We start from the raw sequence: 17149 nt of genomic DNA on the forward strand, positions 1-17149 counted from the left end.
AATCTAATTCTAAAATACAAATACGATCGAATCCATATTAAAAATAATTTACAATATGAAATAAAAAACAGCCTAAACAGGGGTCAAGATAATCCTTTATGAATATATCCAAGGCAAACGCTAAGGCTGTCCAGTAACATAAGCACAAGGAGAATTCAAGCATTTACAAAATACCGCTTGGCTCTTCAGCGCAAGATGGAGTGTAAGAACCAAACGATCAAGAAGAAAAGATTTACATCATAAAAGAACATTTATCACAAAGCGACAAGGGGAGAGCAATTACTACACAAGAAAACAAAGTAGCGCGAATGACGTCATCACCTATTCATAAAATCGGCGCTATTAAATAAAGAACATTTTTACTATACAACTACATAAATAGTTGTGACATGGACACAGTTATAAAAAACCAGGATATAGTTACATTTATCACAAAAAATATTTATTAAACTTTATACCTTCTCATTTTGCATGTTACAGTGTCTTTTGTAATGGGAAAATTTTCCATTACAAATTCAATACATACGAGTCAATTACATTACAATTTTTATGTCATTGTTTTGCTTAAAGGCCTCCCTTGTCTTAGATTAAGTTCTTAACTGTTGATTGAAGTTTATATTTGATTCATTATATTACATTTTCTGTACAAAGGCTGTACAGACCAACACTTTCCAAGCAGTTTACATCACAGATGGACAGACAGCTTATGCCATTGTTACCTATAAACAAGGAGCTATGAACTGGGTCTATGACCAATGGAGAACAATTCAAGTTGGTTATGCACATGTAGATAATTACATGGACCTGGGTGTTTCTTATACAGAACTGACCACTAAAATGGACACCACTGTCTGGAATTCTGGTATTATAATTTATAAAAAAAAAAGTGTTAAAATTTCTTACTGACATTATAAAAATATGTTTCACAAATTACAATCTTTGATATAAAAATACAACAGCTAAAAGTCCAGTTGAGGTTTGGTAGTTGAGCGGTAAAGCGCTAGGCTTCTGAATTGAGGTCTTGGGTTTGAATCCTGCTGAAGACTAGGATTTTTAGTCTCGATATCTTTGGACACCTCTGAGTTCACCCAGCTCTAGTGGGTACATGAAATTAGTTGGGGAAAAGTAATGAAGGTTGGTTGTTGTGCTGGTCACATGACACACTCATTAACTGTGGGCCACAGAAACAGATGACCTTTACATCATCTGCTCTACAGTTAGCAAGGTCTGAAAACGGAACTTTACTTGTATTCTTTTTAAAGTCCAGGCATATAGACATAAATCACAGGATAAATCAGGATGGAGAGATGTGCTAAAGCAGGCCAAAGCCCTCCAGGGGCTCTAGCACCACTCTGATGGGTGGATGATATAAAATACTTTGCAAATTTAGCCAGGCTCTAGTAGGTCCATAAAGTAGCCTTTAATTTCATAGTATATTTAATTTTTTCTTACTTATTTAGACTTAGATCCCCCCCCCCCCCCCCCCCATTCTGCTTGGTACATTTTGGTGTAGTGCTGTCTCCTTAGAAGTATGTCTCAGCCAATATAACACAGCCAACAGGAACACGTCCTCTAACATAATGAATTGCGCGTTCCCAGGGTAGCAATAAGAGGCCAAAATGAGTAAAAAGTTAACATTGGCGTTCTCCTATAACATTACATATATTTATATATTTAACATCTCAGAGCAGTGGACACCAGAAATTTATTTAAAGGCCTTCCCATTTTTTTTAATTTGTCTACAAATTTAATGGTACAGGCTTATTGACTTTACCTGTTTTTGTATAAGCTCATTCAAGATTTTATCTAGCATTTTCCGTTAATCATTATTTGAGGTTGCACAGGCTAATCATAAAAGATTTATACATGACTTCACATAAATATCTCTATTAAGGAATTTCAAAAAGTATAAGCAAAAAAGAATTTTCTTGAAATTTTAATTGGAACAAAAAATGAGATTGCAGGGAAAACTCTTAATAAAATTGTCTCTTTATACAAAAGGATTTGTAGACTAAAAGAATAAGTAATTAAATAACTTATTATTTATCGTCAAAACATTTTTAAAATTCAAACATTATACTTTTTTCTTATAATTAACTATTAACATTTAAAATTAAAGTGAAAGTACTTATGTTGCTATGCATATTTAAAAAATCATATCACAAATTTTTTAATTTTAATTTTCCAAGGTCGCTATGGAACTTGGATAGAGAAAGTTGGCGAATCTAAAAACCCAAATAGTCAGTGTTACAATTTCTACCTGTCCAACAAATATTTACTTACTGACACACTACATAAGAAAAGGGTCAAGGATTTGTTTGAATGCCCATGCATCCTGGGTGATGTAGGAGCACAGTGGTGGTATTATTCCTGGGCACCTCTAACTGAAGGGCCCACTTGGTCATATGTTTATTGTTTTGCTATTAGTCCAATTGCCAAATCAAGATTGGCCAGATTTCAAGGAAATCCTCTTAACAAGGTGAATATTATTTAACTCTAAATTTGATGAATATTTGCATATAAATAATGTGAAACTATTGAATTTGCATTAAGGATTAGCAAATTATGTGTTAGCAACATAAAAATGGAAATAGTTTGTTTCTTTTAACTTATTCTTTAAATGTAATCTTTTTTTTTTTATAGTTCTTACAAAAAAAATATTCTAAACAAGATATTAGTGTTTTATAAATATAAAAAGAAGTGAAATAGTTTTATTATTTGTATATTAACACATGTCTTTATAAACTAGTTTTATTTTCTTGTTTAATTATTTTTTAAACTTTTGAATCCTAAAATGCTATTTTTCAATTAATTAATATATTTATTTATATTTTAATGCACTAGGCTTGCATAAACCACAATAAATTGTTGTTTATATCCAAATAGTCTAAATGAAATTGTAAAAAGCAAATACTTTTTGGTCTTTTACTGTTTTTTGTTTTCTGTTTACAGTTGTGTTGTTACAAATATACTTCCCCTGACTATACAAAATACTGGGATTGGGAAGTATGGTACAATGCATGGAGGTACGCCCCATACATTCACTACAGAGATATCAATGCTGGTCATCTTCTGCTGAATGACCCTTGGCAGTGGTGGTGGTGGTGGGGAAGTAATGATGTCCGCAAGTCCAGAGAGGAAGACTTTAACCCACACAGATGGTGCTGTGAAGAGAGTAGCTCCCCATCCTACTACTGCGGATTGTTCAATCAAGTCAGACCAGACTATGGCTGTTCCTGGGAAGCAGAGTTTATAACTGGTAAAATAGTTTATCATTTAAGATACTACCGTTAAAGACCAAGAGACTTTCTTCATCATACTTAAGTGAATCATTAATTTAATAAAGCTTTGTTGATTTTAGATTTTATTAATTTGTAAGTTCTTTATACAGTGATATTTTATTTCTAGTTTTCTTAAAATTATAAATTAACAAGTCATTTTTATCCAAATAACTTTAGTAAGAAAAAAAAAAGATTATTAAGTTTCAATTAAAAGTCAATGAAAAATGCTTTTTAGAATGTTTTGGAAATAATTCACCCATTTTAAGAAAGACATTTAACATTTTTTAAAAAAATTTTATTGACAGAATGTTAGACTCAATTTTCATTGATTTATAAAAGGATAAAAGCTAGCCACAGTTATAATGATTGACCTGCTTCATATTGTATCAACAGTATTTGTCATAAATATTTACATATATATACTTTTAAGAAAAGAAAAAAAAAATCATTGTGATTCTCTAATTCCACAGCTAGTAGATAGGTATTTGTACAGTGCTTGGTCTTCAATTGGTAGTACTGAAAGCTATAGCTCTTTTACATCCTATATCTATTTAAATTGCAATATGTTATACATGTTATGGCTGAATGGGTTGCCTGAGCTAGCCAGGAAAACCAGTGACTTGGCAGAATTTAAGTCATTGGTTAATATGCATGACTAAATGCATGATGCGTAGGACGTAATCTTCTTCTTTTCTGAAGTAACGTCTGTATTATATAAGATAAGATTTTTGTAAAATGCAATCACTAAAGAATTCAAATTAGTTGGCACAAATACTGAGCCAAAATTGAAAATTAATTAAGTAGGCCTACCTATTCTTGGATTTAGGAAGCAAAAGAAGATACCATTGGGTCTTGTCCTGAATCTTCCTTTTTTAGTTTGATTTTTAAGCTGTAGCCAAATATTTAATTTAGAAAATTATAAAATTGACCTAAAATTGTAATTAAAAAAAATATATAAATTTTGTATTTCTTTTAAAATCAATCACACTGAAGAACAAAAGTATTATTAATTAGTTTGATATTTTTAGCTGTATAAATTATCATTCTAGGTCTAGCACTGGGTGACCCCCACATCAAGACCTTGGATGGACGTGAATATGCCCTGAATTATCTGGGAGAAAAGATATTACTAAAGATTGTGGAGCAGAACTTTATGCTGCAAGCCCGAACCAAACAGGTGGTCAACAGTAAGGGAGATAAAACCAATGCCACCATTTTTATTGCTTTTGCAGCAAGAGAAGGGAATTATTCCTCATTTCAAGTAGAACTGGATGCCAAAGAGTTAGGTTAGACAGTCAATTCATTACATATATTGCTATATTTTAGTTATATTTGAAATAAAAAAGTTAAATTACATTTTTTACAATGGAAACAATTGTTTTATTAATTACTAAGAGAAAAATATATTTTTGTTTTAACAAGCATAAGTCTTTTTGTAATAAGGAAATATTATTGTCACTCATTAGAAAATAGAATTATATTCAATCCTTAATCTGTCTAGGGCTCATCATATCTATCTATCTGTCTGTCTGTCTATCAATCCATTCATCCATCTATCTATACATCCATTCACCCACCCACCCACCGAGTACAGTACCTTTTTCAATTTTCAATGTCAGGAAAAAATGATTACTTTTCTTCCATTTTAACGATTTTTATTAATTTACTAGTAGTTAAAAGTTAGGCAATTCATCACTGAGTACCGACTTTTATTTTTTTTTTACAAAAAACACACTGTATTTATATATTCTTCTTCTTCTTCTTCTAGCCAGCTTTATTGCTGCTGAGCTGTGAGCTCTTTTGCAGACTGTGCCAAGGAAAAAAAGTGTGCTGTTTTCTTCAGTTGTTCAGCACTGCCATACAGGGTGTTGGTTATGTTGGGCTGTAGTGGAAGTAGGGTCTGCCTAAGGTGGATTAGGGAGGGGTATTCAAAGAGGATATGGTTTACGGTTTCAAAGGGGTGGGCGCAGTGTCTGCAAAGGGGGAGTTGTGTGGAGTTTATTTTGTTCAGGTGGTAATTTAATAGTGGTGTGTGTCCTGTTCTTAGTTGGAAGATTGTAGATTGTTCTTTGCGGGGGAGGAAGTTAATACTGTCCAGTTTGTTAGGCGTAGTCATTTCTTTGTACATGTCTCTGCCTGTGTTTCCTGATGCCCATTGGTTGAGCCACTCCTCTTTGTGATTGTTGACTAACATTGACCTTAGGGTGAGGTAGTTAACAGGTCTATCTGGTTGTTCCATAGATGAACCTGCCATTGATAGCTTATCTGCCTTTTCATTTCCCATGATGCCAATGTGTCCAGGGATCCACTGTAGTGTGATGTTGATATTTAATTTCGATATCATCTGATGGATTATCACAATGAGTGTTGTCAACTCTCTTGGGCTGTTTGAGGTGCTGCAGAGTAGATTGGGAGTCTGTAAAGACAACAATATCTGATGGTGGTTGCACTCCTTCATATAATTTGTTTTCCACTGTCTGTAGTGCTATGGTAATTGCCTCAATTTTGGCTTGGAAGTTTGAGCAGTAATCGCCACAGGGTGCGCTTATCTCAAAGTGTTTATTTTTAGGGAAGACCAGGAAAGACCAAGACCAGCATTGATGGTAGCTTTGAAAGCCGATCTGTCTGTATAAATATGGATAGCTGTTTTTTGATAGCTTTCAAATGTTTCAAGTGTGCCTACTGTGAGCTCCAGTGGATTTGATTCTTTTGTTAAGGTGTTATTTAGTAAATGTGTTTTGATGGTTGGTTGTTTGTAGTTTAGTCCGGGTGTAATGTTTGAAAATCTGGTAATTTTTTCTCTGTTATTGGGTAGGTGGTGTTTTAGGGCTAGTTCGTCAGTAAGTTGGATCAGAGTCCTTTGCTTTTTTTGGTTGTTTTTCCTATTTCTCTGTGTTAGTAATTTATTTGGATGATCGTCCTCCAACATCCGTATCTCTCAATAGCTTCTGTTGGGCCTTAACTTAAGAGGTTCAATATTGCAGTCTATTTCACAGGCTGCTGTGGGAGTAGTTCTCATACATCCACTAATTAACCACAAGTCTTGGTTTTGGATTGTATCTAATGATGATTGATAGGTTTTGTTAGCAGCTATTTGTATTGAGAGACAGTTATCCATTACAGATCTGACGTATCCAGTGTATAACTGTCTTAAGGTTTTCTTTTCAGCTCCCCAGGATGTTCCTGCTAGGTGTTTTATTATGGTTAGTCTTTGTGATGCTTTTTCTTTTCAATCTGCCATAAAGTGTTTTAGAGACAGTCTTTGGTCTACTTTTACACCAAGATATGTTGGATTTTTTTCTTTATTTATTGGCTGTGAGTCTATTTTTAGGATGTAGTTTCTTTTTGCTATTTTGTTGCTGTGGCTAAAGATTGAATAAACTGACTTTTCTTTGTTTATTTCCATTTTCCATAATTTTGAATATGTTGAAATAGTTGTGAGGGCTCTATTTAGTTTGGATCTAGTCAGCATTGGATATTTCTCTGTAGTCCAAATTAAAATGTCGTCTGCATAAAGTGCCTTATTGACCGAAAAGAGGTCTGGGAGGTCATTCATGAAGATTAGAAAGAGAATGCAGCTAAGGGCTGAACCTTGTGGTAGTCCTTCTTCCAAACTTTTTTTTACTAGAGATGGCACCTTCGAATTGGGTTTGGATGGTTCTGTTTTTTAAGAATGCCCTGATCCAGCTGTACATTTTTCCATGGATGCCCATTTTTTTCATCTTCAAAAATATACCTTTTCTCCACACTCTATCATAGGCTTGCTGCAAATCTATAAATGCTGCTGTAGTGTGCTTGTTTTCATGAAACCCTTCTACTGTGTCCTGGATAAAACGAAAGAGGTGGTCTCCTGTTCTACTTGCTTTCCTGAAGCCAGCTTGTGCATTGTGGAGTGAGCAAGTACTTTCTAGCCACCAATAAAGTCAGTTATTGATCATTTTTTCTGCCATTTTGCCAATGTTGGATGTTAGAGATATTGGTCTATAACTTTTTGGGTATCCAGGTGGTTTATTTTTCTTTAAAATGGGTATTATGTTAGCGGTTCTCCATTCCTGTGGTATGTCTCCAGTTTTCCATGTATGGTTGATAAAGTATACAGTTTTGGGTCTGTGGTCCTAAACTTGGCCTCGAGGGATGTGTTTTTTTGCTGCTTGTAAGATGTTGGAGACTATAGTTGTGTAGGTTGAGTTGACATCTGTCTCCATTATGCTTGATAGTCTTGTGTCTGTTTCTTGTGAAAAAGCTGCCCAGTTAGCTTTTTTATAGTTCCATCTAGTTGTTTTGCTGGATTGGTATCTACCTGGCGTTCCAATATTGAGGAGTATAGGCCTGTGGTCACTACCTATGTCTTCAAGTACTGTTATTTTAGAAGAGTCTGTAATGTCTGTAGAGATAAAAGTTAGGTCAGGTCTGCTAGTTGTGTTGTGTGCTCTGTGGAGGAAAGTTGGAGGTGAAGTTTTGTTTTGCAGAAGTTGTAAGTTAGAGGCATTTATTACATCCTCTATTTCTTTGCCACACTTGTAGTGTGGGTAGCCTAGGGAAGGTGTGTGTGCATTGAAGTCGCCAGCTATTATCGTCCTTTTGTAGTGTGGTAGTTGTGTATTTATATATATACACCCTGATTTTCGAGGGGCTTCTGGTAATCTCCTGTAATTATGAAATATTGTGAAATATCAGGAAATCTCCTGAAAACTCATAAAAATCTCCTGAAAAATAGACAAAAGCTTAATTTTGGGTTGCCAATTTTATGCACGTTAAAATCTACATTATAAAGACGAAAGTATTTTCTAATACAAAATCTTAATTTTGACCTCTACTTATCCAGATTGGGTCCTGCACAGTCCGTTTCACATAGGACCCTGCAATTGCTAGGACAAGCCCTGCATACAGCTTATGTAACCCCATTCCAACACACAGTAGAATACTGCCTCACCACATCCCAGCACAGAGTACAATCTAATGCTAGACTGACTTTGTAAAATTTTTTCAATCGACACTCAATAAACTTTCTGTTATGCATGTTAACTGATATTAGTTCCTGACTTTCTAATTGTCTTTATCTTTCAGGAATGATTATAACAGCCAATGGGCATGACTGTACTCAAGACTTTTACAAGATCAAAGACTACAATGAGACATTTGATAATAACAGTATCAGTGTGAAACGACTTGATAAAGAAAACAAAACAAATTTAATAGTCAGCTTTCCCTCAAGTTAGTTTTTCTAAGTCTTAATAGTTTCAACATTTAATTTTTAACAATTAAATTAAATAATTGAATATAATCTTTTTTTTTTCAATATAGTCTTTTTAAACTAAGCATGTAAAATTGTAAAGATACAACATACAATAGAAAATATAATAAATATACATTTTTTTGTTTGAACAGCTATTTCTCTGAATTTCTTTGTGGGTGTTAAAAATCTGGAAATATCTGTAGACATCCCCAAAATGTACAAAGACAAGACAAGTGGCCTGATGGGAAATTTTAATGACAATCCCGATGATGATTTCAAACTTGAAAATGGAACTATTCTAAGTCCTAACAGCACTGAGAGAGTTATTTATGAAACTTTTGGTCGAGAGTGTAAGAGCTTTGGATTTTATTATCTTTAGTCTATTTACAAGTTTATCAATTGTATCATTTTCTGTTAAATCTATTATCTTAGTGCTTTTTAATCTAGATTAGCTATGAATGTATTTTTTTATTATAAAATTTGCTGATTGTTCCATTCATTTCTTATGCTGTAAAATTACTGTCCATAAATCTTTTAGTGAAGTCCATACATTGCAATTATACATAAAAACAAGATACCAATATTTCAAATGTCTCATTTTTTTTAATACTTTTTTTGGACCAGATGCATTTTAATTTACTTAGTGCTACTATTATGTCTAGATTTATGGCAATTTCCTCTTCCTTCTCATTTTTCATGCTGGAGGGTTCAGATCAGTAATCCTGTATCTGACATGAAATGTGCAGTGGTTTTCAAATCATGTAGTTCTCTGGTAGTTTTTCTTCTACAGTAGGATTTTTGGGCCTCTTGATATAGAATGCAGCTTTGAAGGACATGGTCAGCATTCGCTGTGATGCTCCACAAAGACAAGTTTCGCTAGTCCCAACTTTTAGCCTCCAAAACCTGTTGTCTCTTTCTGTTATGTCTGGTTCTGTGTTGAAAAATTATGTATTGGTCATGTTATGATATTTTATAATAGGTGTCCTTTTTCTTGTAACTGGGATGTGAGTTGGTTCAATTCTCATTTATTTAAGACTATCATTTTCATCATTTCTTCTGGGTATAGAGTATTTTCATTTGTCTGTTCATTTTTCCATCTTTGGCTTTAGGGCAATGATTTTGAATTCAATCTCTGGGTGATAAATTGATTGGTTTAAAAATCAAATATTCCAAAGAAAAAAAGGTGAAAGATGTTCTATATTGTACCTTTTACAGCTCTCAGGATTCTTTTAGATACATCTGTAAACTCTACTTTTGTTTTAAAAAAGCAGAACAGTTATATATATAAGAAAAACTATTCCTTTTTGTCTAACCAATTTTTTCTCATATATTTTAAATAAAATTTTATTTTTCTATGTTTTACTTGATAAGATGGACTCATAAACTATTTTGCTCCTTTAGCAATCTAAATCAACATAAGATCCAATTTTCTGATGTAAACTTCACATGTAATGTTTAAGTAAAAAAGAGGTGTTGAGGTTTAAACATATAATTTGTGAGCTTAATGTGCATTCAGGCATGATGGCTGAGTGGTTAAGGGCTTGGCTTCTGGTTTCTGGGCTCCAATCTTGGTGAAGACTGGCATTTTGCATTTTGGGATATTTAAAGCCCCCCCTGAGTCCAGCTAGTAATGGATACCTGATAAGTTGGAGAGAAAATAAAGGTGGATGGTCATTGTGCTGGTAATCTTGAAACTCTGCTTGTTTATCATTGGCCAAAGAAACAGATGACTTTAATTTTATCTGCCCTATAGAATGCAAGGTCTATAAGGGGAAAATTCAAAGTATATTGTTATATGTAATGCTCAATAGTAACAAAAATTACCAGGATGATAAAGATTATTAAGATTATTGAATAATGATTTCTGATATTTTACAGGGGATGTGACCACCAGTAATACCATCTTTACATATCCTTTGGGTGAGACAGCCCTTGACTACCAGTTCCCAGAGTTCCAACCTTTGTTCGAAGAAGACATTGACCAAAACAAACGCAGTGAAGCTGAGTCCAAATGTGGTGACAATCATGCTTGTATCTATGACTATGTGTTGACAGGAAATGAGCAATTTGCATTGAATACAAAGAACTCAGTTAACGAAGCCTCATTGCGGCAGACAAGTCAATGTAATACGATAGTACAATTAAATATACCTAACAGAATGCTTATGTAGCTTTGTGTCTAAAGTAAAGAATAAAAGAAATCACATTGTAGTTTTTTTTTCTACACAGCACTCTGCTACCTTTTTTTTGAGCGCCCACTTTAGCAACTGATTGCAATATTTTTAACTCCAAAATGAAAATTATCTTTAAATTCTTACAGATAATAGAAATTGTTTTGTGTTTTGTGCTCTTGGTAACAATTAAGTCCTAAACAGAAGCTTTATTAAATGTCTAGTTCTATAGACATTTAGATGTTACATTTTGACAAAAAGTTGTATTTGATGAGATGCTCTAGTGCTATTAGAGCATGCATTTGGTTGCCTGAGCTAGCCAGGAAAACCAGTGACTTGGCAGAATTTAAGTCATTGGTTAATATGCATGACTGAATGCATGACGTGTAGGACGTAATCATCTTCTTTTTTGAAGTAACGTCTATATTATATAAGATAAGATAAGATAAATGTCCATACTGGGAAATTGGGTTATTATGCCTGTTAATAGAGTGTGATAAAAATAAAAAAAAATCAACAAAAGCTTACTCTCAATATTTTAATGTAACATTTTTAGGGTACAACTTACTTATTTATCTACATTTTAATATAATTAGTTTACCTTGAATGTTTAGAAAACAATTTAAAATTTTTTTTCATAACTTGTTTAAAGGCATTAAAAGCAATAACTTTTTATTTTTTAGCCAATAATAAACCTGTGTTAAGTCTGGTCAATAATCAACTGAATAGTAAACAGAGATGGGAGGTAAACCATGGAGTGCCATCTGACATCACTTTTAGTGCCTCTGACGCAGATAATGATGCTGTCACCTTTCTCCTTGTTGATGTTGTAAACTCAAATGTCACCATTGATTCTAAAACTGGAGTGCTAACCTATATACCAGACCTAAACATACCATTATCTATTGGGTAAGTAAAATGATTCAAAAATTGCATTGGAATATATTTAGTTAGTTTCTAAGTCTAAAATAAGAATTACCTTGAAAATGTTCACCATGGTAACAGCTTCAGATTTTGATAAGCAGGAGCTACCACCCATCACACTGTCTCATTCTAAGCATAAAAACTTTGATAACTGTTTGGTGAGTGCTTAAAGGTAACATAAACATTTTCAGACTGAAATCCTCAAAAAAGATTGGATAGAAATGCACCTGTTCATGGTCAAGTAGAGTGGTAATGTGCTATACAAGTCATGATAATTTAACAGTCTACACTTGAAGTATTGTTTTTTGATGTATTGATTTATGAGGTATTGTTTTATGATGTACTGATTTATGAGGTATTGTTTTATGAAGTATTGATTTATGAGGTATTGTTTTATGATGTATTGATTTATGAGGTATTGTTTTATGATGTATTGATTTATGAGGTAATGTTTTATGATGTATTGTTTTATGAGGTATTGTTTTTTACCTTTTCCAGGCACTTTTTGAACTGTTTTTAGGGGGCATGGTTGCTGAGCGGTAAAGTACTTGGCTTCCAAACCAGAGTCCTGGGTCTGAATCCTGGTGAAGATTTAGGATTTTTAATTTTAGGATCTTCAGGCACCTCTGAGTTCACCCAGGTCTAATGACATTATTTGGGGTAAAGTAAAGATGATTGGTCGTTGTGCTGGTCACATGATACCCTTGTTAACCGTAGGCCACAGAAATAGATACTTTTACATCATCTGCCCTATAGACCACAAGGTCTGAAAGGGGAACTTTACTATTTGAACTGTTTGTCTTTCTTGACACCCCCACTCTTTCATTATTTATGAGCCCACCCTGAGCTAGTTCACAGAATGATTCTACAGTGTTAAATCAAGAATTGCAAATATACGAACTGTAAAAAACTAGTAAAAAGTACACTTCAGATATTTTCTGCCTCTTTCTTATCAATTCTCATGCTGCAATGTCACTTCTGCAATGATGTACCGTACCAATAAAAATCAATGCACACAAATATATTCTCACCAGTACTGCTTACATGTTGGATTCTGTCTCACACTTGAATGATATAATTATTTTGTTTCTAATTTCAAGTGTACAAGCCAAAGATGCAAAAGGGGATCCCTCCACAATTTTACATCTAGACATAGTTGTCTGCCCTGATTGTAGTGGCCATGGAGTTTGTGACAGAAGCAGGACACAGGAAGAAGAAAAAGAAAATGGACGATTTCTGCTGAATGTTTGTTCATGTTGGCCAGCATACACTGGTAAGAGATGAACTCTTTTGTCTTAAACTGTGTGGACAGTTTTCAACTCGGCATAAATATTCAACATGCAATTTCTTAATAGAAAATGTCATGCTTGTGTAGAAATTTTAAATAAGGTTATATACATAATGAATAAGAATCCAAAATGACTTATTTGACTTGACTTAATCCTGTGTACTCCCAGGGGAGCATAGGGCTGCAACCACACCTCTCCACCAAACTCGGTTCTGATCAGCTTTCCTCATCCAATCCCATGTCATTCCAGTATCCTCAGCTTCACTGATGACTGACCTCTTCCAGGTTTGCTTGGGTCTGCCCATTTTCCTCTTTATTTGTGGACTCCAATCAAGTGCCTGCCTTGCTACATAAGTAGCTTGTTTATGCAGGGTGTGTCCTATCCAACTCCACTTTTGCTTTTTGATATCTTGGGCTATGGGCTTGTGTCTAGTTCTCTCCCACCTAATTCCTAATATCCAACAAAGGCATCTGTTAACAAAAGTCTGGAGCTTTTCCATATATGTTTTAGTGACTCTCCATGTCTCTTTACCATATAGAAGGAAAGAATCCAAAATATGCTAGATAAATTGCATTTATTAAATTGTATTTATTGACATTAAATATAATCATACTAATACCATACAAATTTAAACAAAAATTAGATTTGAATAATTACATGAGGTAAGACAAGTATAGCAGTTAAATAAGTGTAACATACAATTTAAAAAAAATAACATTATGTATAAACTGATTTGTCACGATTTGTCACAACAATAGTATTTTAAAAAAAGCAAAAACTGACCCTCAGTTGACCCAACTACATAGGATTTTATTTCAGTTCACAATTCTTCTCATTATAAACACACTATAGAGTAAAATAATGTCAGTAGCTGGTGGGATGCATTGCTATGTGGCAATAAACACTTGGCTATCTTTAAAGAGATATTGACTTTGAATCCCAACTTCAGCAGAGTTGTATTTGTTGAGCACCTAAAAGCAGCATGGAAACCTTCTCCCAGATACCTTTTTCCCCCCACTAATTAACAAAAGAAATTTGGACATAGTGTTCTGAGCATGTTATAACTTTAAAAGTTGCACTATACAAAAGACATTTTAAAAGTATTCAATATATTTTCAATAGAAGTGTCACTTAATTTCTTTTACAAAATGCTTTGTTCACTTATTTCACTATTTGTTACTTACTAATTTTTTTTTTTTTACTTTCTAAATACTAAATATTAAAAAAATGAGATTAAACCTTTTCTTTTAGGTAACAACTGTGAAAATGAATATGACGCATGTAAAGATAAACCATGTCTTCCTGGACAAGAATGTTTTGATAAAACAGCAGCTGAACAGGGCAACAGTACAATAGGGTACATATGTGGTCAATGTCCTGATGGGTATGAAGAAAGGAATAACTATTGTGTGGGTAAGTATAAGATTACAATTTGTTGCCTTTTTATATATACTAGATATTCTCTAATATTTATGTTACACTTATATTACGACAACTACTTGAATGTTCAAGTAACATTTTAATCCTTTAAGATTAAAAATTTAACATGTCCAGCTCTTACAAAGATTTTCCTGATGGCCACAGACTTGTGAGAGATACAGATAATTTTATAAAATAAAAAAATAAAATGGTTGGGGGTGGGAGGTCGAAGATGTGAAGAGAAATGAAGGGAGGTAACAAACAATATAGTGATTAGTTGGAGGAGACATAACTGAGCACCTAAGGGAATTAAATCCTTAAAAAAAACTAAGCTTGACCAATCTCAATAATGGCATAAATATTAACAATAATTACAATTAGAGATTTATAATTAAAGCATGTAGTATAGGCAAAAAACTAGCATCCCAATTTAAAGTGCTTCCATATTACAGATATTATTTTCTCCAATACAATGCACAGTACTCAGTTGGTCACATGGTCTGCATTAGTTTTCTGATGAGTCTCAACTGTACCTTTCTAACTATTTCAATTATATGTCAAAAGAAGTGTCATTTATATTGTCTCTCCCTTACAGTTGCACACATGACATCAACTACAAAATTGTTTGTTAGAATGTATGTTTGATTTTTCATGACATGATTTAGCTGCATATAAATTTTGGCATAAAATTAGTGATATAAAATTAAGAATCACTAAATCATATTATTTTTAAAATGATATTTTTGAGACCTTGAGCAAAATGAAAATATTTACCAAATGTTCTTCCAAATATTTTTCAGATAAGAATGAGTGCTTTTCAAATGGTACTGAGTCTGAGTCAGTGTGCCCCGAGCATTCTGATTGTGAGAACAATGTAGGCTCCTACACCTGCACCTGTTTGCCTGGGTACAGACTTGATCCCAAGAATTCATCACTTTGTAAAGGTTGTAGCTACTTACTCCTCATTTCTTTTATTTATCACCTCCACATTTTGTTTCCAAACATTTTACTTTCTTTCTTGTTCATTCCTATGTGTAGATGTGGATGAGTGTGCGGAAAAAACCCACAGTTGTCAACAAGTGTGTGAGAACACAGAAGGTGGCTTTAATTGTTCCTGTTTACCTGGCAATGTATTAGCAGAAGATAGAAAGACTTGCCAGAGAGGTCAGTTGATAACATATTTGTTGATATATTATATATAGAATGGGATAGGGAAGAAAGTAGGGAAGAAAATGTCACTTTTTTCCTTAGATTATCCAAATGTTCTACTATGTCTTTTTTTGTCTGGATATATTAGATGATAAAAATGCAGCATTATGCAGTGCAAAGGGATGCAATCAAGTGTGTATGGTTGTTGATGGAGTTGCCTCTTGTGGCTGTAACACAGGTTACACAAACAGTAGTGACACCCTATGCACCGGTAAGTTTTTAATGCTTTCAATTTTCTTATGATCTTAAAGTGTGCATCAAAAATATTATTCCCGAAAAAAATGAAGTAAATATTGTTAGCACTAATGCCAAAATGTTCATTTTCATAAACTGTTGTGTTAGCGGACAAAAGTTCACAATAACACCAAAGAAGGTCACATATCTGTCCTGACACTCTATGATCTAAACACCTTTTTTTTTTAAAAAACTTTTTTCCTTCCCTAAATTTTTAATAGTTATATTTATGCCACACGCACTTGGGCATGTCACTATAAAAAAGTAACAAAATAAACAAATCAAAATTGTACATACCAGATGTTACCTTATCACTGAACATAATACTGTTATGTTCTTTAACTGACAATATTTACTTCTCATAGTAATCCTAGTTGTTTTCATAATTATTTGTCAATGTTTTGGAAAGAGGATGCAAAATTTAGAAAAACTATCTCATAATAAATTAAGAGTAGTTTCTAAACATTAAATTTACATTAAATGTAAAAAAAAAAGTATCAAAACTATCACTAAATATTCATGAGTTCTTTAAAAAAAAAGATCATGGTAAACTATTGTTTAAAAATTAATGTTTGCTATTAAAAGTGTAAGTAAAGCTCTTTTTTCTATTTAGGTTTTTCTTAGTCAATGATGCATTGTTTAACAATGCTCTAGCTACGCTCAACATATCCTATCAGTATATTGAAACAAATCATTTTTATGAGATGAATCAGGTTGATATTTTTTATTGATTTTAATTTATTTTTTTTAAACTGTAGAATGAAGACAATATTTTTTTTTATTTTTCCTAGACATCAATGAGTGTGCTCTGGCCAACAAACCTTGTAGTCAGTCATGTCAAAACACAGATGGAGGCTTCCTTTGCTCATGTTATCCTGGATATAAATTAGATGAAGACAAAGTGGCATGCATTGGTATGTATCAGCATTACAATCTACTTTGAATCAGTAAGTCTTTTTTTTTTTTTTTTTTTTTATAGATTTTAATCTTTTCATTTGTTTGACTTGCTTGGTAAATTATATTTAATCAAAAACTATGAGAATTAATGGGGGTAAACAGTATAATTACAAAAGAAACAAATATATAAAACATTGAAAAATTATAAGATAAATATTCTGCATTTATATTTTTCTAAAACCTAGAAAAAAACAAGAATATGATAAGTAAATGACTAAGTAGTTAGCAAGAGAACATTGTTCCCTCTTCAGAACTTGTGTTCTATATGGCAGATGATGTAAAGATCATCTGGTTCTGTTGCCACAGTTAACTAGGGTGTCATGTGGCCAGCACAATGACCTACCACCTCTACTTTTCTCAAATTAATGTCCAATACCCATTAGATCTAGAGTTGGGTAGACTCAGCAGCTCCTAAATATCCCAGTCTTC

General features: G+C 33.2%; 1 protein-coding gene across 1 annotated transcript in view; it reads left to right on the forward strand.

Annotated features, from left to right (window-relative positions):
• The window catches only part of LOC106052701 (uncharacterized), a 58808-nt gene that overhangs the window by 20159 nt on the left and 21500 nt on the right, over positions 1-17149 (forward strand). Inside the window, exons 13-26 of the mRNA XM_056004852.1 lie at positions 652-862; positions 2190-2479; positions 2953-3259; positions 4331-4567; positions 8349-8495; positions 8670-8867; positions 10396-10641; positions 11372-11597; positions 12713-12885; positions 14153-14314; positions 15121-15264; positions 15359-15484; positions 15618-15740; positions 16555-16677. Coding sequence (XP_055860827.1) covers positions 652-862; positions 2190-2479; positions 2953-3259; positions 4331-4567; positions 8349-8495; positions 8670-8867; positions 10396-10641; positions 11372-11597; positions 12713-12885; positions 14153-14314; positions 15121-15264; positions 15359-15484; positions 15618-15740; positions 16555-16677 — 2713 coding nt within the window. The remainder of the gene's footprint in view (positions 1-651; positions 863-2189; positions 2480-2952; positions 3260-4330; positions 4568-8348; positions 8496-8669; positions 8868-10395; positions 10642-11371; positions 11598-12712; positions 12886-14152; positions 14315-15120; positions 15265-15358; positions 15485-15617; positions 15741-16554; positions 16678-17149) is intronic.

Source organism: Biomphalaria glabrata, chromosome 11 (assembly GCF_947242115.1).
Source record: "Biomphalaria glabrata chromosome 11, xgBioGlab47.1, whole genome shotgun sequence".
NCBI lineage: Eukaryota > Metazoa > Mollusca > Gastropoda > Planorbidae > Biomphalaria > Biomphalaria glabrata.